At 48.4% G+C, this 24,731-nt stretch overlaps 1 protein-coding gene across 3 annotated transcripts in view; it reads right to left on the bottom strand.

Moving 5' to 3' along the window:
* The window catches only part of PLS3 (plastin 3), a 41,211-nt gene that overhangs the window by 6,173 nt on the left and 10,307 nt on the right, over window positions 1–24,731 (bottom strand). Inside the window, exons 1-13 of one of the 3 annotated variants that reach the window (XM_087728373.1) lie at window positions 23,602–23,898; window positions 15,736–15,823; window positions 12,975–13,138; window positions 10,891–11,020; window positions 9,130–9,262; window positions 8,902–8,983; window positions 7,236–7,401; window positions 4,820–4,962; window positions 4,545–4,571; window positions 4,223–4,318; window positions 2,359–2,554; window positions 770–848; window positions 536–650 (exon numbers count right to left, since the gene is read on the bottom strand). In XM_087728373.1, the coding sequence (XP_087584499.1) occupies window positions 536–650; window positions 770–848; window positions 2,359–2,554; window positions 4,223–4,318; window positions 4,545–4,571; window positions 4,820–4,962; window positions 7,236–7,401; window positions 8,902–8,983; window positions 9,130–9,262; window positions 10,891–11,020; window positions 12,975–13,138; window positions 15,736–15,802 (1,398 nt within the window). In that variant the 5' untranslated portion in view covers window positions 15,803–15,823; window positions 23,602–23,898. Of the gene's footprint in view, window positions 1–535; window positions 651–769; window positions 849–2,358; window positions 2,555–4,222; window positions 4,319–4,544; window positions 4,572–4,819; window positions 4,963–7,235; window positions 7,402–8,901; window positions 8,984–9,129; window positions 9,263–10,890; window positions 11,021–12,974; window positions 13,139–15,735; window positions 15,824–23,601; window positions 23,899–24,731 lie in introns of those variants that run through there. The other 2 variants (XM_087728372.1, XM_087728374.1) reach the window with 2 other exon arrangements.

Below are 24,731 nucleotides of genomic sequence, written 5' to 3'. Positions count from 1 at the left end.
CAGCTGATAACTGTCAGACGGCCCTGGCTCCCTTTCTGCCTCCGACACAGAGCCCTCATCGGAGCCTTCCCCAGACTCCAGGACTGGCCCAGGTTCCTCCCCAACCTCCTCACTCTCCGAATCTGTTGGCCACTGGTGGGCCACAACACAAAGCTAGTCTTTTCTATAAGCCAAGCGAGATCTTTATCCCTAATGAGAAGCTTCATTTCACGGAATTCAAGGGGGGAAATTGGCTCTTTGGCCCAATCCTGCCTGGAGGGAAGAGTGGGACTCAGCTATCAGCTCTTTGGGACGGCATCCAGAACTCTTTTACCAACATGGGCTAAAACAGTGGTTCCCAAACTTGGCAACTTTAAGACTTGTGGACTTCAACTCTCAGAATTCTCCAGCCAGCAGAGCTGGCTGGAGAATTCTGAGAGTTGAAATCCACAAGTCTTAAAGTTGCCAAGTTTGGGAACCACTGGGCTAAAGCAACAAGATTTCCCTGAACTGAACCGAAAATGGCTAGTTTAGAAACCCCGCCAGGCTCCATCACCTTCTTCATGTTTGCCCCGAGTTTTGGGTATGGGGGTCTGTTGACTTTGTTCCAGTCGACGGGAACTTTGATCTTCTCGTAGAGCTGTAAAATCACCAGGGCATCTTGGAGGTCACTAGAAGAGAAAAGAGAAATCTGCTCGCTGAGAAGTTCAGTTTTCCGAAAGAGACCCGAGGACGGAAGATGGGATCCTGGCCATGTCAACTGGGCCTCCGGAAGAGAAGCCAGACGCACCCGTAGAGATGATTGACGTGTGGGTTTACACCGAGAGAATTCATCCAGTTGCGGAAGGTCCGCTCTTCGCGGGTTTCACCTAAGTTACAAAGAGATGCTGTTGAAGGCGCCTGCCTTTGCTACTCTACGCATAGACAAGACCACAGGCACAAAATTAAAGCACGTGACCTCAAAATGCTGAGAGACAAGAGAGCAGAAGAAGTCTTCAGTAGACAGAGATGCAAAGATAGCTTCCTTCCTTCTTTCGTTCTTTCCTTCCATTCCTCTCTCCCTTCTTCCTTCTTTCCTTTCCTCCTCCCTCCCTTTCCTTCCCTCCCTTCTTCCTTCCACCCTCCCTTCTTCCTTCCTTTCTTCCTTTCCTCCTACCTCCCTCCCTTCCTTTCCTTCCCCTTTTCCTTCCTTCCTTTCCTTTCTTCCTTTCCTCCTCCCTCCCTTCCTTTCCTTCCCTCCCTTCTTCCTTCCTTCCACCTTCCCTTCTTCCTTCCTTCCTTTCTTCCTTTCCTCCTCCCTCCCTCCCTTCCTTTCCTTCCCTCCCTTCTTCCTTCCTTCCACCTTCCCTTCTTCCTTCCTTCCTTTCTTCCTTTCCTCCTCCCTCCCTCCCTTCCTTTCCTTCCCTTTTTCCTTCCTTCCTTTCCTTTCTTCCTTTCCTCCTCCCTCCCTCCCTTCCTTTCCTTCCTTTTTCCTTCCTTCCTTTCCTTCCTTCCTTCCTTTCCTCCTCCCTCCCTCCCTTCCTTTCCTTCCCTTTATCCTTCCTTTGTTTCCTTTCCTTCCCCCTCTTCCTTTCCTTCCCTCTCTTCTTCCTTCCTTTCTTCCTTTCCTTTCTTCCTTTCCTCCTCTCTCCATTCCTTTTATTCCCTTTGTCCTTCCTTTCCTTTCCTTTCTTCCTCCCTCTCTTCCTTTCCTTCCCTCTCTTCTTCCTTCCCTCCCTCCTTCCTTCCTTTCCTTTCTTCCTTTCCTTTCTTCCTTTTCTCCACCCTCCCTTCCTTTCCTTCCCCTTTTCCTTCCTTTCCTTTCCTTTCTTCCTCCCTCTCTTCCTTTCCTTCCCTCTCTTCTTCCTTCCTCATTCCCTCCCTCCTTCCTTCCTTTCCTTTCTTCCTTTCCTTTCTTCCTTTTCTCCACCCTCCCTTCCTTTCCTTCCCCTTTTCCTTCCTTTCCTTTCCTTTCTTCCTCCCTCTCTTCCTTTCCTTCCCTCTCTTCTTCCTTCCTCCTTCCTTCCTTTCCTTTCTTCCTTTTCTCCACCCTCCCTTCCTTTCCTTCCCCTTTTCCTTCCTTCTTTTCCTTTCTTCCTTCCTCCCTCTCTTCCTTTCCTTCCCTCTCTTCTTCCTTCCTCCCTCCTTCCTTCCTTTCCTTTCTTCCTTTCCTTTCTTCCTTTCCTCCACCCTCCCTTCCTTCCCTTCCCTTTTTCCTTCCTTCTTTTCCTTTCTTCCTCCCTCTCTTCCTTTCCTTCCCTCTCTTCTTCCTTCCTTCCTTCCTCCCTCCCTTCTTCCTCCCTCTCTTCCTTCCCTCCCTCCCTCCCTCCTCCTCTTTCTCCTCTCTCTTTCTCTCTCACCCACCCTCCCATTAATCACCCAGAAGGAGAAACTTCTCACCTTCTAGCAATGTCCAGTCAATGTCTTGGTTTTCCGGCTTGGTGAGGGCTGGATACTTGTTGAACAAGTTGGCCACGAAAGCCAAATTCAGCTTGGGGTTGCCGCTCACAACATCTGCCGGGGTAACAAACTGCCGACAGCCCAGCCTATCTGCTTGCTGCAGCATGCACTCGGCCCTCTTGAGGTCATCTTTCTCCTACAGGGAAGGAATGGCACAGATGGTACTTTCTGGGTTAGAGCAGGGGTGTCCAAACCTGGGAACTTTAAGACCTGTGGACTTCAACTCCCAGAATTCCCCAGACAGCATAGTTTACTCTCTTGTAATCCCTTCCTCTGCAATCTCTCCACTTACATCAGAAGTCTACAAACTTGGGAACTTTAAGACTGGTGGACTTCAATTCCCAGAATTCCCCAGCCAGCATAACTTACTCTCTTGTAATCCCTTCCTCTGCAATCTCTCCACTTACATCAGAAGTCTTCAAACTTGGGAACTTTAAGACTTGTGGACGTCAACTCCCAGAATTCTCCAGCCAGCATAACTTACTCTCTTGTAATCCCTTCCTCTGCAATCTCTCCACTTACATCAGAGGTCTACAAACTTGGGAACTTTAAGACTTGTGGACGTCAACACCCAGAATTCTCCAGCCAGCATAACTTACTCTCTTGTAATCCCTTCCTCTGCAATCTCTCCACTTACATCAGAGGTCTACAAACTTGGGACTTGTGGACTTCAACTCCAAGAATTCCCCAGCCAGCATAACTTACTCTCTTGTAATCCCTTCCTCTGCAATCTCTCCACTTACATCAGAGGTCTACAAACTTGGGAACTTTAAGACTGGTGGACTTCAACTCCCAGAATTCTCCAGCCAGCATAATTTACTCTCTTGTCATCCCTTCCTCTGCAATCTCTCCACTTACATCAGAGGTCTACAAACTTGGGAACTTTAAGACTTGTGGACTTCAACTCCCAGAATTCCCCAGCCAGCATAACTTACTCTCTTGTAATCCCTTCCTCTGCAATCTCTCCACTTACATCAGAGGTCTACAAACTTGGGAACTTTAAGACTTGTGGACTTCAACTCCCAGAATTCCCCAGCCAGCATAACTTACTCTCTTGTCATCCCTTCCTCTGCAATCTCTCCACTTACATCAGAGGTCTACAAACTTGGGAACTTTAAGACTTGTGGAGTTCAACTCCCAGAATTCCCCAGCCAGCATAATTTACTCTCTTGTAATCCCTTCCTCTGCAATCTCTCCACTTACATCAGAAGTCTACAAACTTGGGAACTTTAAGACTGGTGGACTTCAACTCCCAGAATTCCCCAACCAGCCATGCATGGCTGGCTGGGGAATTCTGGGTGTTGAAGTCCATCAGTCTTAAAGTTCCCAGGTTTGGCCACCCCTGGGTTAGAGGAAGCTAACTTCTACTGTGGGAGAAGTATTTTCAAAGACAGGCTCTGAGATCTGGAAGACCTCAAGGACTCCACGGGGATGTGAAGATGGCTGCCATGATCAAGCCCTGAGGCCGCCATCTTGATTTATTTTTATGTCTCCCCCTCCTCCTTTGAGATGTTCTTCACAGAAGGAGTGAAGAGAACCATCCTAGGCTAACATGGACCATCTTCTACAAGGCCTTCAAACAAAGAATTGAAATGCATCTTGACAGTGAGAATCAGCCAGAGTGTCCCTGGTGAAGAGGTCCCTCTGCTTGAAACCAAAAGACAATGAGATAACTTAGGAGGAACCCTCTAATAACCACAAATGTTGCCCACCAACGTCATTGGGTGGGAAACACAGCTTCTGTTGAGGATGAGTAGAAGGATAGTTCCAAGGTCCCCAGCAGACCACCAAGACCCACACTCACATTGAAGCCTGACATGTTGATGATGATTTGTGGTTCTCCTTCCTTCTGTCCTTTGGGGGAGATTTGGTTGAGGAGGTGGAAGTAGGCTCTGGAGTCCTGGAAGGAGGCAGAACCAGACAAAGATTAGATTAGAGCAGGGTCTTCCCACTCTGAGATGCGGGGGGAGGGGGTGGACTTCAACTCCCAGAATTCCCCAGAGCCAGCCTGAAGTTGAGAAAGACGCCATGAGAAGCATCTGAGTTTTTTTTTTCCCCAGCCCAATGTTAGGAATCAATCCCGCGGGATGTAATATGTCAATCAGAAGTAGGAAGCGTTCCTGTACCTTGACAGAGTTTTGGAAGTCGGAAAGCTTGTGAAATCAAGAGAGAAAAAGGAGAGAGAGAGAGAGAGAGAGAGAGAGAGGAAGGAAGTCCGGACAGCGTAGGAAAGAAGAGAATTAAGAAGGTTAGGTGGACAATAATCTGGACCGAGAGAAGGTGAAGGATGCAAGTCACTTAATCCAGACCAGATTCCCCAGAGGACCATTCAACTTCCACCCATCCCTCCTTCCCAAATGGAAGACTTGCATGGACCTCCACCCACCAAGACCTCCAATACCTTTATCTCGGAGCTGAAGTTGTTGATCTTGGGCCAGCCGGAACTCTCCAGGTGGAAATTGGCCCATCGCAGGAGAAGCTCTTCAGGGGACAATTTCATCAGATCTTCCAAAGTCTCCCCATCACACAGCAAGGCAGCCAACGCTGAAAAGGAGGAGAGAAGGAAGACTTACAATACAATACAATACAATACAATACAATACAATACAATACAATACAATACAACACAATACAATAGCAGAGTTGGAAGGGACCTTGGAGGTCTTCTAGTCCAACCCCCTGCCTAGGCAGGAAACCCTATACCCTTTCAGACAGATGGCTATCCAACATCTTTTTTTTATGATCTCATAACTGTTATTAATAATGCGTATTTATAACAATTTTTCCCTACTGTTGACAATATACTTGAAGATTGCTTTTTTATCATCCCATAGATTCATCTTATCTTACAACGGTCCTACTTCTTCTTCCCTCCCTCCCTCTTTCCTTCCCTCGTTTCTTCTCTCCTACTCCCCTTCCTTCCCTCCCTCCTTCCCCTTCCCTCCTTCTCTCCTTCCCAACATCTTCTTAAAGACTTCCAGTGTTGGGGCATTCACAACTTCTGGTGTCAAGTTGTTCCACTGATTAATTGTTCTCTCTGTCAGGAAATTTCTCCTTAGTTCCAAGTTGCTTCTCTCCTTGATTAGTTTCCACCCATTGCTTCTTGTTCTATCCTCAGGTGCTTTGGAGAATAGTTTGACTCCCTCTTCTTTGTGGCAACCCCTGAGATATTGGAAGACTGCTATCATGTCTCCCCTAGACCTTCTTTTCATTAAACTAGACACACCCAGTTCCTGCAAACGTTCTTCATATGTTTTAGCCTCCAGTCCCCTAATCCTCTTTGTTGCTCTTCTCTGCACTCTTTCTAGAGTCTCCACATCTTTTCTACATCGTGGCGACCAAAACTGAATGCCGTATTCCAAGTGTGGCCTTCCCAAGGCCTTATAAAGTGGTATTAACCCTTCATGTGATCTGGATTCTCTCCCTCTGTTGATGCAGCCTAGAACTGTGTTGGCTTTTTTGGCAGCTGCTGCACATGGCTGGCTCATATTTAAATGTCCACTAGGACTCCAAGATCCCTCTCACAGTTACTACTATTGAGCAAGGTACCACCTATACTGTATTTTGTTTTTCTTGCCTAAATGTAGAGCCTTACTTTTTTCACCATTGAATTTCATTTTGTTAGATAGTCCCCGATGTTCTTACTGCAGCCCCCTCCCCACAATTCATGGTTTACCCTCCCCAAGGAAGACACTTCGTGTGTTTCTTCAGCCGATGTAAACCTTCAGGTGCCCCAAGAGATCCTGGAAGCTTCTGTCTCTTTATTCCCTCCCCATAATTGCAAAAGGATGGACGGGGCTGAAGCTGAGAGGAGAATTGGTCCAAAATCACCCCATAGATCTGAGGGCCAATGGATGATTTGGACAGGGGTCTCTGCCTGGCCAAATCTTTGATCACCCCAGCAGGCTGGCTCTCAAAACCCTTCAGGGAAATCCATTAAAGGCTGAGCGGTTTATTAGAATTCTTTTTAAAAATGGCCTCTGCTGAATCGTAATCCTTAGATTTGATCTCTTAACTTTATTTACAAGGGAAGCAAAATTAATGACTTGGGGGGTTAAGTCCTTGGCAGATGTTTTTCTCTCTCTTTCTTTCTATCATGCTGGATTATGAAACCAAAAGAAGGTCAAATCAGGGTTTTAATAATTTATGGGATCTATTCGATGGGGCCAAGAGAGATGGTCTATTTAGGTATTCTAAGAGGGCGGGAGCAAAAGTCTCCGGCAAAAACTTCGCCTTTGGAAAACAAAATTTATAATCTTATTCTTTTCTAGAAAGAAAGGAGATACTTGACGCTTCCGAACTAACCCATTTAGGAAATACTTTGCTTTAACTGATGGTGAAATATTTATTTAGACGGCTGATAAGAACTCACAGGCTAGGCCTCCTCCGGGTACCGTCGACCGGACAATGCCGGCTGGCGTCCACTCGGGGGAGAGCCTTTTCTGTAGCTGCTCCGGCTCTGTGGAACGATCTGCCCGCAGAGATCCGGATCCTTCCCACTCTCGCGGCCTTCCAAAAAGCCACCAAAACGTGGCTGTTCCGGCAGGCCTGGGGTTGTTGATCTATAAATCAGGTCCAACCCCCAGTTAAGCCGAATGTATGTTGTGTTTTTAAATTGCTTCGTTTTCTTTCCCCCTATTTGTGATTTTTATTTTGTCTTGTATTTGTAAGCCGCCCGGAGTCCTCGGGGATTGGGCGGCATATAAGGTCATTAAATTACAATTACAATTACAACCCATTCAGTGCCCTCCACAACCCACAGTGGACCTGGGCATAGTGGACAATGGGCAGCAGAGGCCCCCGAGAGCTTCCCTTACCTTCATTTTTGCTGAGTTCAATGTCTGCAAATAATCCAATCTTGATAATCTGCCAGAGGAGGCCGAGGACCAGGTGGGGTTTCCCTTCCCTTAAATCCTCCGCTCCGATGTTGACCACGTGGCACCCAATGGCGGAAGCCGAGTTCAGAGCCAAATTCAGATTTTCCTGCAAACGAAGAAGAAGCCTTTTCATAGGAAGTCATCTGTAGTCCTTTTTTAATTGCAAAGTTTTAATAAATTTTACAAATATTTCCCCTTCCCGAAGAGCCGAGGTTGGCGCAGTGGTTAAATGCAGCACTGCAGGCTACTTCAGCTGACTGCAGTTCTGCAGTTTGGCTGTTCAAATCTCACCGGCTCAGGGTTGACTCAGCCTTCCATCCTTCCGAGGTGGGTAAAATGAGGACCTCGGATTGTTGTTGGGGGCAATATGCTGACTCTGTGAACCGCTTAGAGAGGGCTGAAAGCCCTATGAAGCGGTATATGTCTAACTGCTATTGCTATTCCCCCCCCCCCTCCAACCCTCCCTCCCCCCAACTTCCCAGAGCAAAATACAGGGTATAAACATTTAACAATCATACACTAACATAAGCTAACTACCTATAGCATCCTAGTTCCTCTTGTACTTTAACTCCCCTTTTATTAAACTAAATTTAGATAAATTGCAGCATTCCTTGTTCATTCATCAGCTAATTGAAATTTCGTAGTCCGACATTTATTTCGAATGCAATCAATCCATCTTCTCCATTCCAACTTATATTTCTCATCTTGAGGTCATGAGATCCAGGATCTAGCAACAGCAATAGCAGTTAGACTTATATACCGCTTCCTAGGGCTTTCAGCCCTCTCTAAGCGGTTTACAGAGCCAGCATATCGCCCCCAACAACAATCTGGGTCCTCATTTTACCCACCTCGGAAGGATGGAAGGCTGAGTCAACCCTGAGCCGGTGAGATTTGAACCGCCGAACTGCAGATAACAGTCAGCTGAAGTAGCCTGCAGTGCTGCATTTAACCACTGCGCCACCTCCGCCACCTCGCCACACCATCACCCTCCCCCCCCCCAATGAGGGGCATTAAACAAACTCTTTTCCCCGAGACCAAAATATTTAAAATTTCCTGCCTGGCCAACCTTGAACGGGGGAGATAGCCGGATGAAAACAACAGAGAAATGTGCGGCTTTCTCAATGCCAGAGCAAGATAAGGGCTTGAGACGCCGGGAACTAATCAAGGCGGGAAGAGAGGAGAGAAAAGGGGGAAAAAAGAGGGAAGAGGAAAGAACAAAAAAGGGAGGAGGGAAGAGAAAGGGAGGAAAAAGAGGCGGGGGGAAGAGAAGACAGAAGAAGAAGAAGAGGAGAGAGAAAGAAAGGAGGGACTCTTCGTTGAAAAGCTTCTGATAAGTTTCCCCGCTTGGATAGCGGCCAAACAGTCTTGGTTCATCTTCCTCTTTGATTGCAATTAATATTTACTGAGAAACCTCTCTTCTGTTGGGGAAAGGTTCTGCTTTCAACGTCCAACAGAGAGCCAGCACAAAAGGCTCTTTTAATAATTAAAAGCCAACTAAACCCATCCCTTCTCCTAGCCGCCCCCCTTGGACCACAAACAGATCCAGCCTTATTTAAGCTGTGGGGAGAGGAGACCCAGGAAACAAAGCATTCCCCCCCCCCCGCACCTGAATTATGAATGGGGTGAGCTTCTTCTTGTTGATGGCTCGCTCGTCAATGGTGTCGGGAACGGAGAGGTTGATCATTTTACTGCAGGGAAGCAAAAAGGGAAACGGACACCCACCCAAGGCGTTAAAAGAGAAGACGGAAAATGGACTCCCTCTTCGTGGGGGGGGGGGTCTTCTGCTGCCCACCTCCCCGCCCCCATGGGCCTCGCCCCTGAGCAGGAGACTCACCACAAGACGATGCCATCCCCCATGGCTTTGAAGAGGTCATCTGTGTTTGGGTTCATGGGAATGACATGTTTACAATCCTGGTCGTTTTCCAAAGCTTTGTTGATCCAGTTGACAAAGGCGTATTTCTCCTCATCTGAAGGAGAGAGGAAGTTCTGAGGTTCACGCTCAAGTCACACCGGTGGGGAACACCAAAGCTGCAGCTCAAAGCCCCCCACTGGCACTTGCGTGGGGGTGGGGAGTAGGGTGGAATAGCAATAGCAATAGCAGTAGACTTATATACCGCTTCATAGGCCTTTCAGGCCTCTCTAAGCGGTTTACAGAGAGTCAGCATATTGCCCCCAACAATCTGGGTCCTCATTTTACCCACCTCGGAAGGATGGAAGGCTGAGTCAACCCTGAGCCGGTGAGATTTGAACCGCTGAACTGCTGATCTAGCAGTAGCCTGCAGTGCTGCATTTAACCACTGCGCCACCTTGGCAAACCGTTGTACCCCTTGGAATGGGGTACAACGGTTTGCCAAGGCAAGAGAATAGCTATGAGACTCAACGCCAGTTCTCCCCTTGAAGTCGGAAGGGTGGGGGTTTGCACTGCAATGCCATGTCCTCCACCTTGTCCCAGAGCCGAGGTGGCGCAGTGGTTAGAGTGCAGTACTGCAGGCTACTTCATCTGACTGCTAGCTGCAGTTCGGCAGTTCAAATCTCACCAGCTCAGAGTTGACTCATCCTTCTGAGGTGGGTAAAATGAGGACCCAGATGGTTGCGGACAAGAGGCTGACTCTTTAAGCAGCTTAGAGAGGGCTGGAAAGCAGTTTAGCAGGATATAAGTCTAAGTTCTATTGCTATTGCTAACTCTGCCCACTGCCAGGAGTTCGATCCTGACCAGCTCAAGGCTGACTCAGCCTTCCATCCTTCCGAGGTGGGTAAAATGAGGACCCAGATTGTTGGGGGCAAGAGGCTGACTCTGTAAACCACTTAGAGAGGGCTGTAGAGCACTGTGAAGCAGTATATAAGTCTAAGTGCTATTGCTAACTCTGCCCACTGTCAGGAGTTCGATCCTGACCAGCTCAAGGTTGACTCAGCCTTCCATCCTTCCGAGGTGGGTAAAATGAGGACCCAGATTGTCGGAGGGGCCATAGGCTGACTCTGTAAACCGCTTAGAGAGGGCTATAAAAGCACTATGAAGCGGTATATGTCTAAGCGCTATTGCTATTACCTTCCTCGTCCCCTTGGGCACCCCTTGATCAAGGCTGCATTAACTACAGATAGTCCTCAACTTATGGCCACAATTGGAACCCAAGTGTTTTTTTTGGCCGGAAGCCATTATAACTTTGAAGCGTAGTTCAACAAACGCTCAGCTGAGGACTGTTTGTATTAGAAAAATCCCAAGAAAGGCTTTCTCCTTGCTTTAGATCACTCAAGAACCAGGACTACAGGCTTAACGCAGTGTTTTTCAACCTTGGCAACTTGAAGATGTCTAGACTTCAACTCCCAGAATTCCCCAGCCAGCATTCGCTGGCTGGGGAATTCTGGGAGTTGAAGTCCAGACATCTTCAAGTTGCCAAGGTTGAAAAACACTGGCTTAATGGATATTAGGGTCTTGGGTCTATCAAAAGAAGGTGGAGAAGAAATCCAACTGGCTTCACCACTGGGACTTTGGCCACCAAGCGCACCTTGATGGTGTGGTCCACAGGAGACCTTTGGGCAATGGTGAGAACTTCATGTAGGAAGAGCAGAAAAGTACGAGTCACAATCCTGGCCTCACCTGAGTACGAGTGTTGGGTCCCTTCGCTGGACAGCTCCGAAGTGCCGCCGATGGCACAGATGCCTTCCTTCCTGTTGATGGCTTTGCGGAAGGTTTTGGCCACGTCGCTGCTTTTCACTTCTTGGAAGATCTGCAAGCGTAAATGTGCACAATTATTTCAGGGACTTGTGGAAGCATCTGATGGTGGACGCGGTTAGCCCCAAGGACGTTTTGCTCCCGATTCACAGTTGCCAAAGTCTTCCCCGCGAAGATCTAATACCACGCCAGGCTGGCTGGAATGCAACCTAACTTCCTTGCTCCCTGCTAAACCGAGCCGAGGTGACGCAGTGGTTAGGGGTGCAGTACTGCAGGCCACTTCAGCTGACTGTTATCTGCAGTTCGGCGGTTCTAATCTCACCAGCTCAAGGTTGACTCAGCCTTCCATCCTTCCGAGGTGGGTAAAATGAGGACCCGGATTGTTGTTGGGGACAATATGCTGACTCTGTAAACCGCTTAGAGAGGGCTGAAAGCCCTATGAAGCGGTATATAAGTCTAACTGCTATTGCTATTGCTATTGCTATTGCTATTGCTATTGCTATTGCTATCTATCTATCTATCTCTATATATCTCTGTCTGTCTGTCTGTCTATCTATCTATCATCTATCTATCTATCTATCTATCTATCTATCTATCTATCTATCTCTATATATCTCTGTCTGTCTGTCTGTCTATCTATCTATCATCTATCTATCTATCTATCTATCTATCTATCTATCTATCTATCTATCATCTATCTATCTATCTATCTATCTATCTATCTATCTATCCATCCATATCTCTCTATCTATCTATCTATCTATCTATCTATCTATCTATCTATCTATCTATCTATCTATCTATCTATCTATCTATCTATCTATCTGGGTGAAATGAGGACCCAGACTGTGGGGGCGATATGCTGACTCTGTAAACCGCTTAGAGAGGGCTGAAAGCCCTATGAAGCGGTATATAAGTCTAACTGCTATTGCTATTGCTATTACTAAGCCCATCCCTGCTCATATTTTCCTACTTGGGAAACCAGAATTGCATGAAAGAGACATTTCCCTTTTACAGGTCTTTTTTTTCCCTTTGTCATTGTTATTGTTCTCAACGTGCATGAAAACACTTATTTCTTGCAAGCTACTTCCAAAAGAATGACTTTTTTTTCTGGCTTGGCTGGGGGAGTGGGGGTTGAACACCAACTAACAAAGGTATTCCCTTTTTTCTTGCTGTTTGGCTTCTTCTGATTTGAATTCCTTTATTTCTTTTAAAGGGTTAATTCTGTGCTCTGTTTTTTAAGGCTTTGGAAAAGAGAGGAAGAGGGGGAGAGTCTTTTTGTAAAACACACACACACAGACAACCCAGAATAAGTTCTGGGAGAGAAGAGGACCTGGGGGGGCACACCGATCCTAAAAACTCCTCTGAAAGATTGGGGGTGCCGTGAATTGCAGTCTTCCAGCATTGGAGGGGTTGCCGCAAAGAAGAGGGGGGGTCAACCTCTTCTCTAAAGGGAAGCCACGCATGGACACTAATCAAGGAGAACATCAACCTGGAGGTTGAGGAAAACATTCCTGACAGTTGGAAAAATTAATCAGCGGAAGGACTTGTCTCTAGAAGTTATGGGGGCTCCACCGCTAGAGATTTTACAGAAAAGTTTGGACAGCCAGTCTCCTACCTTGGGGAAGGGGTTGGACTAGAAGACCTCCCAGGTCCCTTCCAACTCGTTTATTCTGTCATCCTTTTGGGTTGCAGCAGCAGAGATACGGGAGCCCAGAGATGGAACCTTATTTAGAAGGTCCTGGATTAATCCATCGTAATTTAATCCTGAGGGACCCCCCCCGATTTGCTGGCTCGAGATTTCTCTGCTCTGCTGCTTTCAACATTGTTTTGGTGATTTACACATTTACGGAAAATGGCGGAGACGGGGGCGTAGAATAATAGGGTGAATAAAGGCATGGAGGAAGGGCTGAAGGAAGGAAAGTTGGATGGTTCCCCCAGGAGAAGCCGCTGCCCAGAGTTTGGGGGGGGGAATCAGAGGAGTAACGCCAGGAGGGTTCCAGCCTTACGTAAACGAACTCTTCGAAGCTAATCTTTCCATCTTTGTTCTTGTCTCCGTCGATCATCAGCTTCTGAATGATCTCTCGGACTTTGTATCCCGGGAGCGGAAGATTGGCTTCCTTGAAGAGTTCGTGCAGCTCGTAATCGCAGATGAAACCGTTGCTGTTGAGATCTTTCAGGTGGAAGAGAAAGAGAGATTGGGACAATCAGGAACAAGGCGGGGGTCTAATCTCAAGCCCCCCTCCCCCCCTGAAGCCTACACCCTACTGTAGCGATCTCCAACCTTGCTACCTTTTAAAATATATTTTTTACTTTTTCTACATTTAAAATAGTGCAAAGAGCCGAGGTGGCGCAGTGGTTAGGGTGCAATGCTGCAGGCCACTTCAGCTGACTGTTATCTGCAGTTCAGCGGTTCAAATCTCACCGGCTCAAGGTTGACTCAGCCTTCCATCCTTCCGAGGTGGGTGAAATGAGGACCCAGACTTTTGGGGGCGATATGCTGACTCTGTAAACCGCTTAGAGAGGGCTGAAAGCCCTATGAAGCGGTATATAAGTCTAACTGCTATTGCTATTGCTATTGCTAGCACAGTGAAGTCGTAAGGACCATACAATCACATTATATACAGATAATTAGCTATTAGCCTACTTAATACATTATCTATCTTTCTATCCAATCATATTATTTACAGTTTGTTCCAGTCTTGTCACCTTATACCAATCATAAAATCTGTTCCAAATTTCATAGTATTCCGATTCCCCTTTTTTTTAATTCGAGGGTGAGCCGATCTGCTTTCGCGCCAGCCAAAATTTTTCTAAATATATCGAACTCTGATGGTGTATTTTATTTTTTTCCAATACTGCGCATAAGTTAAACACGCCTCAGTTAGTAACATGTGTAATTAGATAGAGCACATCTTTCTTATACCCCTCCGGTATTATGCCTAGGAGGAAAAATTTCTGGTTTGAACAAAATTGGATCTCCCACCATTTGGTCCAGCCATGATTATAAGAGCCGAGGTGGCGCAGTGGTTAGGGTGCAGCACTGCAGGCCACTTCAGCTGACTGTTATCTGCAGTTCAGCGGTTCTAATCTCACCGGCTCAAGGTTGACTCAGCCTTCCATCCTTCTGAGGTGGGTGAAATGAGAACCCGGATTGTTGTTGGGGGCAATATGCTGACTCTGTAAACCGCTTAGAGAGGGCTGAAAGCCCTATGAAGCGGTATATAAGTCTAACTGCTATTGCTATTGCTATATCATTTTCCAGTAATATTGCATGTCCAACACATATGGGAAAAGGTGTCTGGTGTTTATTTACTTATTTTTTTGCACTTCCAACAATTTGGGGACAACCTTGGTAACTTTTAAGACTTGTGGACCAACTCCCAGAATTCCTCAGCCGGCATGGCTTCTGGGAATTGAAGTCCACAAGTCTTAAACTTGCCAGGGTTGGAGACCCCTGTCCTACTGCAAGTTCAACATCCATTGGAGGCTATTTGCCCCCTTCTGCTCCACGGCTGAGAAACATAACACTGAAGCAGTGGTGGGATTCAAATAATTTAACAACTGGTTCTCTGCCCTAATGACCAGCTGAGTAGGCGTGGACCAGTGATCATGTGACTGGGTGGGCGTGGCCAACTCAAAGTCACTCACGTCAATGGGCGCTTTGCTTTGCTTATAGAGCCGAGGTGGCGCAGTGGTTAAATGCAGCACTGCAGGCTACTTCAGCTGACTGCAGTTCTGCAGTTCGGCTGTTCAAATCTCACCGGCTCAAGGTTGGCTCAGCCTTCCATCCTTCCGAGGTGGGTAAAATGAGGACCCGGATTGTTGTTGGGGGCGATATGCTGACTCTGTAAACCGCTTAGAGAGGGCTGAAAGCCCTATGAAGCGGTATATAAGTCGAACTGCTATTGCTATTGCTTTAGCTGTTACAATGTTATAAGGGTTAACTAGAGAGGCAGTTTCTGTAAGCAGGGCAATAAAGATGAGGCTAGAAACAACACCAGAATGTTCCCTTCCTGCCTTCCTTACAGGATTAGCCCTGTAAAGTGGGGAAAAACAAAAGGAGATTTCTTCCAAAAAACGGTTCTCCGAACTGCTTAGAAAGTTAACAACTGGTTCTCCTGAATAGTGCGAGCCGGCTGAATCCCTCCCACTGAAGGTTCTAACTTTTCCTTACGGGGAATCCAAACTGGGCCCGCAAAACAGGGATAATTCTAGGGGTGGGCTGCTCCCCAAGCTCTGGAGTCTCGAGGAAAGCCTCCGGAGCTTCGGAAGGGCGAACACTCTTCCCCCTCCCTTTGAGTAGGTCACACCCACAATGACCATGGCCATTCAGCAAACTGGGCAGAGATCCAGTTGCTAACTTTTTCGATCCCAACCCTGGTCATGGGACGACAAGAGGTTTCAAAGAGCCATAAATGTGAGCCTGTTGCCAGAGCACGCAAAATGCAATCATGTGACTGCAGGGGTGGGTGGGAATGGGGCAGACCTTCAAAACTGGGTTGTGGGTAGCTCTGGGGAGGTCCTTCGTATCTTCAAAGGGCTGTTAAGTGACCGTCAAGGGCTTCCCGTATTGAAATCGAAGGAGTGGTGGGGAGTTATCTTTCTCCAAATCAGAAGTTAAATCAGCGTAATGGGTGAAAAGCAAGTGAAGGACTAGAAAATGTTTATGATTGCAACCCCCCCCCTCCCCCAAAAAATGAGGTTCTGGGAAACGGGTCCAAGCCCAACGCATCAGGCCCGATTTCTGGTACGAACGGAACCACTTACCAACTTTGGAGAAGGCCTCCCTGAGTTCCTCTAGCTCATCTTTGGATATCTGTGTGGTGCTGGCCATCTTTGCGCATTAACACAACACCTAAAAAAGGAGAAGGAGGGAGGGGAGAGAGAGAAGAAAGAGAAAACCCCCAATAAGTTAGGAACACAAGTCCACCTCCAATAAGATTCATTCCACCTACACAAAGGACTGGTTAATTTTCCCTGGGTTGTGTTAGTACGCAGCTAAGGACTTAGCATCTCTCATCAGGGTTTCAAAAATTGTTGGAACCTACTCTGTGGGTGTGGCCTCCTTTGTGGGAGTGGCTTGCCACCCACGTGACCAGATGGGAGTGGCTTGCCGCCCATGTGACCGGATGGGAGTGGCTTGCCGCCCATGTGACCGGATATGAAATTATGAATTAGTACTTAGGTCGGTCCCAAGTAGCTATTCAGACGTTAGTGGTTAGAAGCATCGTAAAGCAAGATATGGAATTAAAACCAGAAATATTTTGCTGGCTCTTTGAAAGGGAGTATAATATATATTTAATTTTACACATGTTAGCAGCTGCTGGAATTGCGTTTGCACAACGGTGGAAAAACAGAGATATGTAAACGAATAAATATTACAATGTGCAGGAATACATAAATTGACAATTAAAATCAAGAAGGCTTTGAATATTTTTTCACCTGGTTTTAGCAATTGCCAACTAATGGAAACAGAAATTAGAAATCCAAAAGGATGAAAGAAAACACCAATTATGTAAGGAAAGGTCCCTAAAATGTATCAGGAAATATTACTAGATCATTATTAATGCGTAGATAACTGCGGGACATTACACACCCACCAGTGGTGGGTTTCAAAAAATTTTGGGACCTCTTCTGTAGGTGTGGCCTGCTTTCCGGGTCCACTGGTGGACTCTTCTAACTGGTTTGGCAGATTTGATGAACCGGTTCTACCGAATAGGTGCGAACTGGTAGGAACCCACCTGTCTGGCACGGAGAAAATGCTTGAGTCTTTTGGGGGGATTATACCACCCCCAAAACCTTCTAGAATTTTTTTTTAAATCAAAGAACCAGACTCCTGATTATTATTATTATTATTTTTTGCTACAGTAAATCCTGAAATTCATCAGTGCTTTTCTGGGATCTGTTCACCAGAGCGATGCCCTTTTTAATGCCCGTAACTGCGCTGAAAGAGCCACCACCTTCAGTAGCTGAAAAGGTCCCTTCCTCATTCCGTTCTCTTTTCTTCTTTTTTTTTTTAGCAGATTCTTTTAAAATTATTTTTTCCCTTCTACAACACCTTACAGTCATTACATCAACATTGTTATGTCATCATACCTGTATATGTATATAATATTTCGCTTCTATATTTACACACCTTTATACACAGTTCTATATATATTTATATATATTGTTTTTTGGCTTAATAAATTTTATTCTTGTTTTGCAGCCATTTGTACCAATTGTTCCAAATTTCATAATATTCCAACTCTTCTTTATCTTTTAATTTCAGTGTTAATTTGTCCATCTCTGCACAATCCAAAGTCTTTTTTTTAATCACTAATTCATCCGAGGGGGTATTATTTTGTTTCCAGCATTGGGCAAATGCTAATTCTAGCTGTAGTTAGCAGATGTGTTAACATGTACTTAATTTTCTTTGCATATTTCCCTTTGATTATTCCCAGTAGAAAGATTTCGGGTTTGTATTTTATCTGTTCTCCTGTAATTTCTTGCACCCATTTCCAAATTTTGTCCAATATTTTTGTGTTTCCGGGCAGGTCCACCATATGTGATAAAAGGTACTTTTTTATACTTCCGTTCTCTTTTCAAACTGGTTTGGGCCTCCTGCTTCTCTTGTCACCAAGGACATAGCAGTAGATATCAATAGCAATAGCAGTAGACTTATATACCGCTTCATAGGCCTTTCAGGCCTCTCTAAGCGGTTTACAGAGAGTCAACATATTGCCCCCAACAATCTGGGTCCTCATTTTACCCACCTCGGAAGGATGGAAGGCTGAGTCAACCCTGAGCCGGTGAGATTTGAACCGCTGACCTGCTGATCTAGCAGTAGCCTGCAGTGCTGCATTTAACCACTGCGCCACCTTGGCTCTTTAACCACTGCGCCACCTTGGCTCTGCGCCACATCCAGGACTCAAGCAAATAAACAAGCAATAATCGTGTTCCCAAGGTCCTCGCAAACACTCGGTGGTGTGTGTGTGCCTGCTGAGTTTATTCTTCTCTTTCTCCCAGTTCCCCACCCCTCCAGGGGTGGGTTCCAGATCCCGTCGCAATCAGTATGCTGCGTACAAAGCCAGGCGTCCTAGTTGGGACACACGCACTGCGCACGCATGGACATGCCACTGCCCTGAGACACCCAGCTGTTCGGCGGCGGTCGTGCAGGCGTGCGTGCACAATTGGCCGGTCGCGTTATCAACAGCTATGGAAAGCGGGCGGGCAGGAGGGGCAAAATGAGCCACCGTACCGGTACGCTGGCCGCTACTCCCAGTACGGCTGTACCACCGGGAACCCACCACTGCCCCCCTCCCATAAAGAGGACGGAGATCCTGAGCACACATACAACCCAGCTGGGGGAAGGGAGGGGAGGCTGGATTTGAGAAGCGAAACTGACCCAAGGCCAGACTGGGGTTTCAGGGTCTTCAGCAGTGAGGTCTTTCCTCCCTCCTCCCTTGGGAGTAGTTTTAACTATCCTAACGAAATAGCTAACTATTTAACTAGGATTAAAGCTAGCCGCCCCCTTGGCAAGGAACAAAACTCCTCCCCAGGGCCAGGCTGGGTGTCCACCTGGCTAAGCCACCTAGTGAAAAGCTGGAAAGGACTCACAAACAGCCGGATGAAAAGTAAACAGAGGGGGGAGTCCGTGGAACTTCCTGGCCAAGGAAAGCCACAAGGACCATCACAAGGTGGAAGATGCTGGCCTGCCAGCAGGTTTGGTTGGAGGAAGCCCAGGAACACCCCCTCCCTCTTTGCGGCATAGTCCTCCCCCCTCATAAAAACAAACACACACCTTTTCCCAGCTGCAAGCCACCCAGCGCAATGAAAATGTTTGCAGCCCAGAGATTCATTGGCTCCCCCAGTCACCCTGGTCTCCTTGTTGGGAGAGCCTACCTGATGTTCCCTCCCTTCCTTGGGCAGACGGACTGCTTCACCTCTGACCTGGAGGTGTGGGGGATTTCCTGTCCTTAGGCCCATTTTTCTCTAGGTAAACAAGCAGGGGGGAGTGTTGAACCATCTCCTACTTTCCTGCAGCGGCCCGAAGGGATGAGCCGTTTCCTTGTTTGCTCAATTCTCTCCACGCCAAAAAATGCCAATCCGCTCAGTCCCTGTTTTACAGCCCAGGCATTGCGCAACACGCCGCACGGCTCACCGGGCCCCGCCGTGAAATTATCCCATTCGAAAAGGTGCGAACCATCAGGTCGCCACACCCCCCCCCAAGCTCAATTTCGGGAAACGGAATAGAATTTGCCACATTTTACAAAACTGCAGCCTGTCCGCCTGTCTGACCCGTGTTTTGCTGATGAGGCGGTTACGTCTTTTAAGCCGAGGAGGCCCCCTTCGTTCCCTAATTAGTTAAGTGTTGCTTTTACTAGTAGGAGTAAACCCCCGAGGTCAGGGAACGCCCAGGCGGTGAGGACAATCTGGAGGAAGTCGCCAGCTTCGATGACATCAGCCTGACTCAGGACGGACCCACCAAAAGCCACGCCAGAAGCTGAAGGAGACGCAGGACGAGGTCAACAGGCAGAGATCCATCTCTATCCTCTGAAGGCCTCTGATTTTTCCCATTGGGGTTTGGGGGTTTTGTACCCCAAGGAGGAACCCTGCCAGGAGGGGGGAAGAGGCTGCTGTTCCCAGCCTCTTCTCTGCTTTGGGAAGTTTTTCAGACTTGGGGGTTTGGAAAACTTTCCGGGGGAACTGTTGATTTTTTTGTTGAAGGTCGCCTAGTGGCGTTAACATTTGTGGGCGCCTGAATAAGGCCAGGTTAAAGGGCAAGTGAAAGGTCTCTTGGGGAGAAGGTTATTCTTCCATGCTGGAAAGGGTCTGGCTGGCATCTGATTTTTCCAGAAATCGAAGGAAAAGTAAAGTGTGAAGTGGCACTGAAGGAGAGTATTGAGTCCAGGTTTCCCAACCTTGGCCTTTGAATTCTGGAAGTCCACCCACCTTCAAGTGGCCAAGGTCCGACCAGACATTGCTTCTTGTCCTGCCTTCAAGTGCTTTGGACAATCACTTAATACATAATACAATAGCAGAGTTGGAAGGGACCTTGGAGGTCTTCTAGTCCAACCCCTGCCTAGGCAGGAAACCCTACACTGTTTCAGACAAATGGCTATCCAACATCATCTTAAAGACTTCCAGTGTCGGAGCATTCAGAACTCCTGGAGGCAAATTCTGTTCCACTGATTAATTCTTCTAACTGCCAGGAAATTTCTCCTCTGTTCTAAATTGCTTCTCTCCTTTGATTAGTTTCCACCCATTGCTTCTTGTCCTGCCCTCAGGTGCCTTGGAGAATAGCCTTGACTCCCTCTTCTTTGGGGCAACCCCTGAGATACTGGAAGATGCTATCATGTCTCTGCTAGTCCTTCTTTTCATTAAACTAGACACACCCAGTTCCTGCAACCGTTCCTCGTATGTTTTAGCCTCCAGTCCCCTAATCCTCTTTGTTGCTCTTCTCTGCACTCTTTCTAAAGTCTCCACATCTTTTCTACATCGTGGTGACCAAAACTGGATGCCGTATTCCAAGTGCGGCCTTGCCAAGGCCTTATAAAGTGGCATTAACACTTGACCCCCTCTTCTTTGATCTAGTCCAACAATCAAACTCAATCCAGTCCAACTGCCTGTTCAGGGAAAGAATTCATAACTGCAGCACCCAGAGCTACGCCCACCCATATCTAAGCCTTGGTTCCCGGACTGATAAAAGATCCAGGCTACAGTTATGGCAACCAATTCACCATCAGCGAAGGGAGACGCCTCTCCTCTAGGGCACTACGAGACTGTGAGAAAAAGCCGGAGAGAGGATCCACCCTTAACATGCGGGAGATATATCGTATATCGGAGCTCCACTGAATACAGTTTGACTGCTGGCATCTTTCCACACAACACCTGCCCTTTTCCATACGTCTCTCGCTAAAGAAACACTCGGAGGGATTTGAATGGGTTCAGGTGCATCTTTTGCAAACGAATTCTCACAGACCAAAACACACACACACACACCGATAAGATCACACAGGGTGGGCCTTCTCCAGGTGCCGTCGGCCAGACAATGTCGGCTGGCGGCTCCTCGGGGGAAGGGCCTTCTCTGTAGCTGCCCCGGCCCTATGGAACGATCTACCCCCCCCAGAGATCCGGACCCTTCCCACTCGCTCGGCCTTCCGAAAGGCTACTAAAACCTGGCTATTCCGGCAGGCCTGGGGCTGTTGACCTCATGAATGAGGTCCAGCTTCCCCTCCACCCCCTAGATTGAGTGCATGATGTGTCTTTTTTAACCTGCTTTTCTTCTCTGTTTTTAATTTTTTTTATTCTTTTACAGCAGTGTTTCTCAACCTTGGTGACTTTAAGTCCTGTGGACTTCAACTCCCAGAATTCCCCAGCCAGCTGGGGAATTCTGGGAGTTGAAGTCCACAGGACTTAAAGTCATCAAGGTTGAGAAACACTGTTTTAGAGAGATATTTCTGTAAGCTGCCCGGAGTCCTTCGGGGTTTGGCGTCATATAAATTCATTAAATTTGAATTTGAATTTCGAAGCTTTCGAGGAATTTTCTTCCTCCAGCACCACTGTCCCCTTCCTTCCTTCCTACCCTCCCTCCTTCCTGCTCCCTTCTTTCCTTCCTTCCCTCCATCCTTCCTTCCCTCCTTCCTGCCTTTCTTCTTTCATTCCTTCCCTCCCTCCTTCCTGAGCCAAGGTGGCGCAGTGGTTAAATGCAGCACTGCAGGCTACTGCTAGATCAGCAGTTCAGCGGTTCAAATCTCACCGGCTCAGGGTTGACTCAGCCTCCATCCTTCCGAGGTGGGTAAAATGAGGACCCGGATTGTTGTTGGGGGCAATATGCTGACTCTCTGTAAACCGCTTAGAGAGGCCTGAAAGGCCTATGAAGCGGTATATAAGTCTACTGCTATTGCTATTGCTTTCTTCTCTCCCTCCTTCCTGCCTTCCTGCCTTCCTCTTTCTTTCCTTCCTTCCTTCCCTCCCTCTTCCTTTGCTCCTTCCCTTCCTTCCTCCCTCCCTCCTTCCTTCTCTCCCTCCCTCCTTCCTTCCCTCCTTCCTGCCTTTCTTCTTTCTTCTCTCCCTCCTTCCTTTCTCTCTCCCTCCTTCCTGCCTTCCTTCTTTCCTTCCTCCCTGCCTTCCCTCCCTCCCTCCTTCCTTTGCACCTTTCCTCCCGCCTTCCTTCCTTCCCTCCCGCCTTCCTTCTTCCATCCCTCCTTCCTCTCTCCCTCCTTCTTTCCTTCCCTCCTTCCTGCTTTTCTTCTTTCCTTCCTTCCCTCCCTCTTCCTGCCTTCCTTCTTGATTTCCTTCCTGCCTTCGCTCCCTCCCTCCTTCCTTTGCTCCTTCCCTCCCTTCTTCCTGCCTTCCTTCTTGATTTCCTTCCTGCCTTCGCTCCCTCCCTCCTTCCTTGTCTTGCTCCCAAATCTTCTCCCTGCTGGGCATCCAGTTGCCACTTTTGGGAGGAGAGAAGGTTTGGCGTGACATCACGACGCAGACTGAATCCCTGCTGGAAACAAGGCACACCTCTGCCTGCACACACCACCCATCACACCAGCACAGGACCCAACTCCGCCAGTTAGGCCAGCCTGGCACCTCCGCAACCTCTGGGTCAGGATTCCCGGGGCTCTGCGGGACCTTCCAAAGTTCAGGCCCCTCTGGATCTCTTTGATTCGCGCCCCCCCCACCCCCCGCCCCAGGGTTTCCAGCAGAGCAGCCTTTCCCAAGGAAAGCACCGGCCAGATGTTTTCCCTTACCCGGTACGCTGACTCACACGTCCATCTTAGACCTTCTCCAGATGTGCTACACGGGCCGTTCCCAGCCACTCCGCCCCCCCCCAGCACAAGTCAGCAAACGGACCCCCTTCCCCAGGCTTTCACCGGAAGCAAATCAGAACCCGGCCCCCTTGGCCCAGTGAGCCCCCCCCCCAAAGTCTCCCCATGCACAGCAGAAGGAAGGAAGCAGCTGGGCTGAACCCCAATAATTGCACAAACATCCAAACGGACCCCTCTCTCTCTCTCTCTCTCTCTCTCTCTCTCTCTCTTCCTCCCTCCCTCCCCTGTGTCATTCAGCGTTCATTTCCTCCATCCTCCCATCAGACAGACTGGCAGGAAACCGGAGAGGAAGGCGGAGGAAAAGAGAAGAAAAGTTAAGAGCCCAGAAAAGAGGAAGGTTCTCTCTCTCCTTCTCTCCTCCCTCCCTCTCTCTCTTTCTCTCCCTCTCTCTCTCTTTCTCTCCTTCTCTCTCTCTTTCTCTCCTCTCTCCCTTTCTCTCTCTCTCTCTCCCTTTCTCTCTTTCTCTCCCTCTCTCTTTCTCTCTGTTCTCTCCCTCTCTCTCTTTCTCTCTCTCTTTCTCCCTCTCTCTTTCTTTCTCTCCCTCTCTCTTTCTCTCCCTCTCTTTCTCCCTCTTTCTTTCTCTCCCTTGCTCCCTTCTCTCCCTCTCTCTTTCTTTCTCTCCCTCTCTTTCTCTCCCTCTCTCTTTCTCTCTCTCTTTCTCCCTCTCCCTTGCTCCCTTTCTCTCCCTCTCTCTTTCTTTCTCTCCAACTCTTTCTCTCCCTCTCCCTCTCTCTCTCTCTCTCACACACACACACCCTGCACTGCAGCAGAGTTCAGCCAGGCTCGGACACGGCAACCCCCTCCCCCCCCCCCGCCGAAGCCCCCTTACCTCTCCCGGTGGCCACCCCCCTCTCCCCAAGGAGCAGCTCTTCTCAGCTCAGCCCAGGCCCGAGACGGGGCCTTCTCCCACGCCCCGAACGAACACTAAATCTGGAAGCCCAGCATTCTTTACCGCCGTAATTCCAGGCAAGCAAGTCAAAACATTTCCTGCCAGCGAAGGAGGGGAAGGCTGCCGCTGTCGGCCCTCTTGAGTGGGAATCGTGCATTACACAGCAAAACTTGTGCAGGAACACACACACACAAAGACACACACACAAACAAACAGACACCCCTGGCCACCGCCTTCTCCTCTCTGCCAGGGACAAATCCTACATCCAGCTTGCTGGGAGCAGGGCTCAGTTTTCCCCAAACCCCTTGCTGCCTGCTATTGAATGCACGAGATATTTACAGCAGCAAGAAGGGGAAAATGGGGGGGCTGCTTGGAAAAGCACAGGCATCTCCCCCCCCTCCCCTCGTGTCATTTGTGGGCATCCTCAGACATAAAGGGGGTTATTTTCCCACCCGGCAGCATTTCTCCCTCAGGAGTGGGGCTCCTGGCTCCGAGCGAGTGGGGCTCCTGGTCCCACCCTCAGGGCTTCCACCGGCCGGAGGAGGGAGCCCCCTCTGCATACCTCTTCCTAGCCTGACCCAAAACTCAGCTGCTGCTTGGGGGGGAGGGCTGGGGGGGGAGGGAGGTGTGTGAAAGACAAGAGCTTGGAGCAAGCAATTCACACGTCACAGCCCAGGAGAGTGTATGGCCTCCCCTCCAAGCCCTCCACCTGCCCCCCCCAAAAAAGGACACTTGTGGGGCTGAAGGGGTCCAGAGCAGCCTGAACCTAACACCCTTCATGGCCCCCTCCCCACCTGCCAAAATTTAAACCCAATTTTCTAGTCCCCAGCAAGAGAGAGGGGAAGAGAGTGGGCAACCATTTGTCTGAAGTGGTGTAAGGTTTCCGCTGAAACAGAGGGTTGGGCTAGAAGACCTCCCAGGTCCCTTCCAAACTCTGTAGTTCTGGATGGCTTTTCGGCATCTGAGAGGTGGGAGGAAGCCCCTTCCCCTCCACCCTGAGAGTTTAGATGTTGGGGTGGGGGTGGGGGGAATGGAGGGGAAGAAACCCCAGAAACCAATGTAACAATCCC

This window comes from Thamnophis sirtalis, unplaced genomic scaffold, assembly GCF_051295495.1.
Source record: "Thamnophis sirtalis isolate CommonGarterSnake01/CBP01778 unplaced genomic scaffold, rThaSir2_p1.2 scaffold_13, whole genome shotgun sequence".
Classification (NCBI taxonomy): Eukaryota; Metazoa; Chordata; class Lepidosauria; order Squamata; family Natricidae; genus Thamnophis; species Thamnophis sirtalis.
This window is presented reverse-complemented; position numbering and strand designations above follow the sequence as displayed.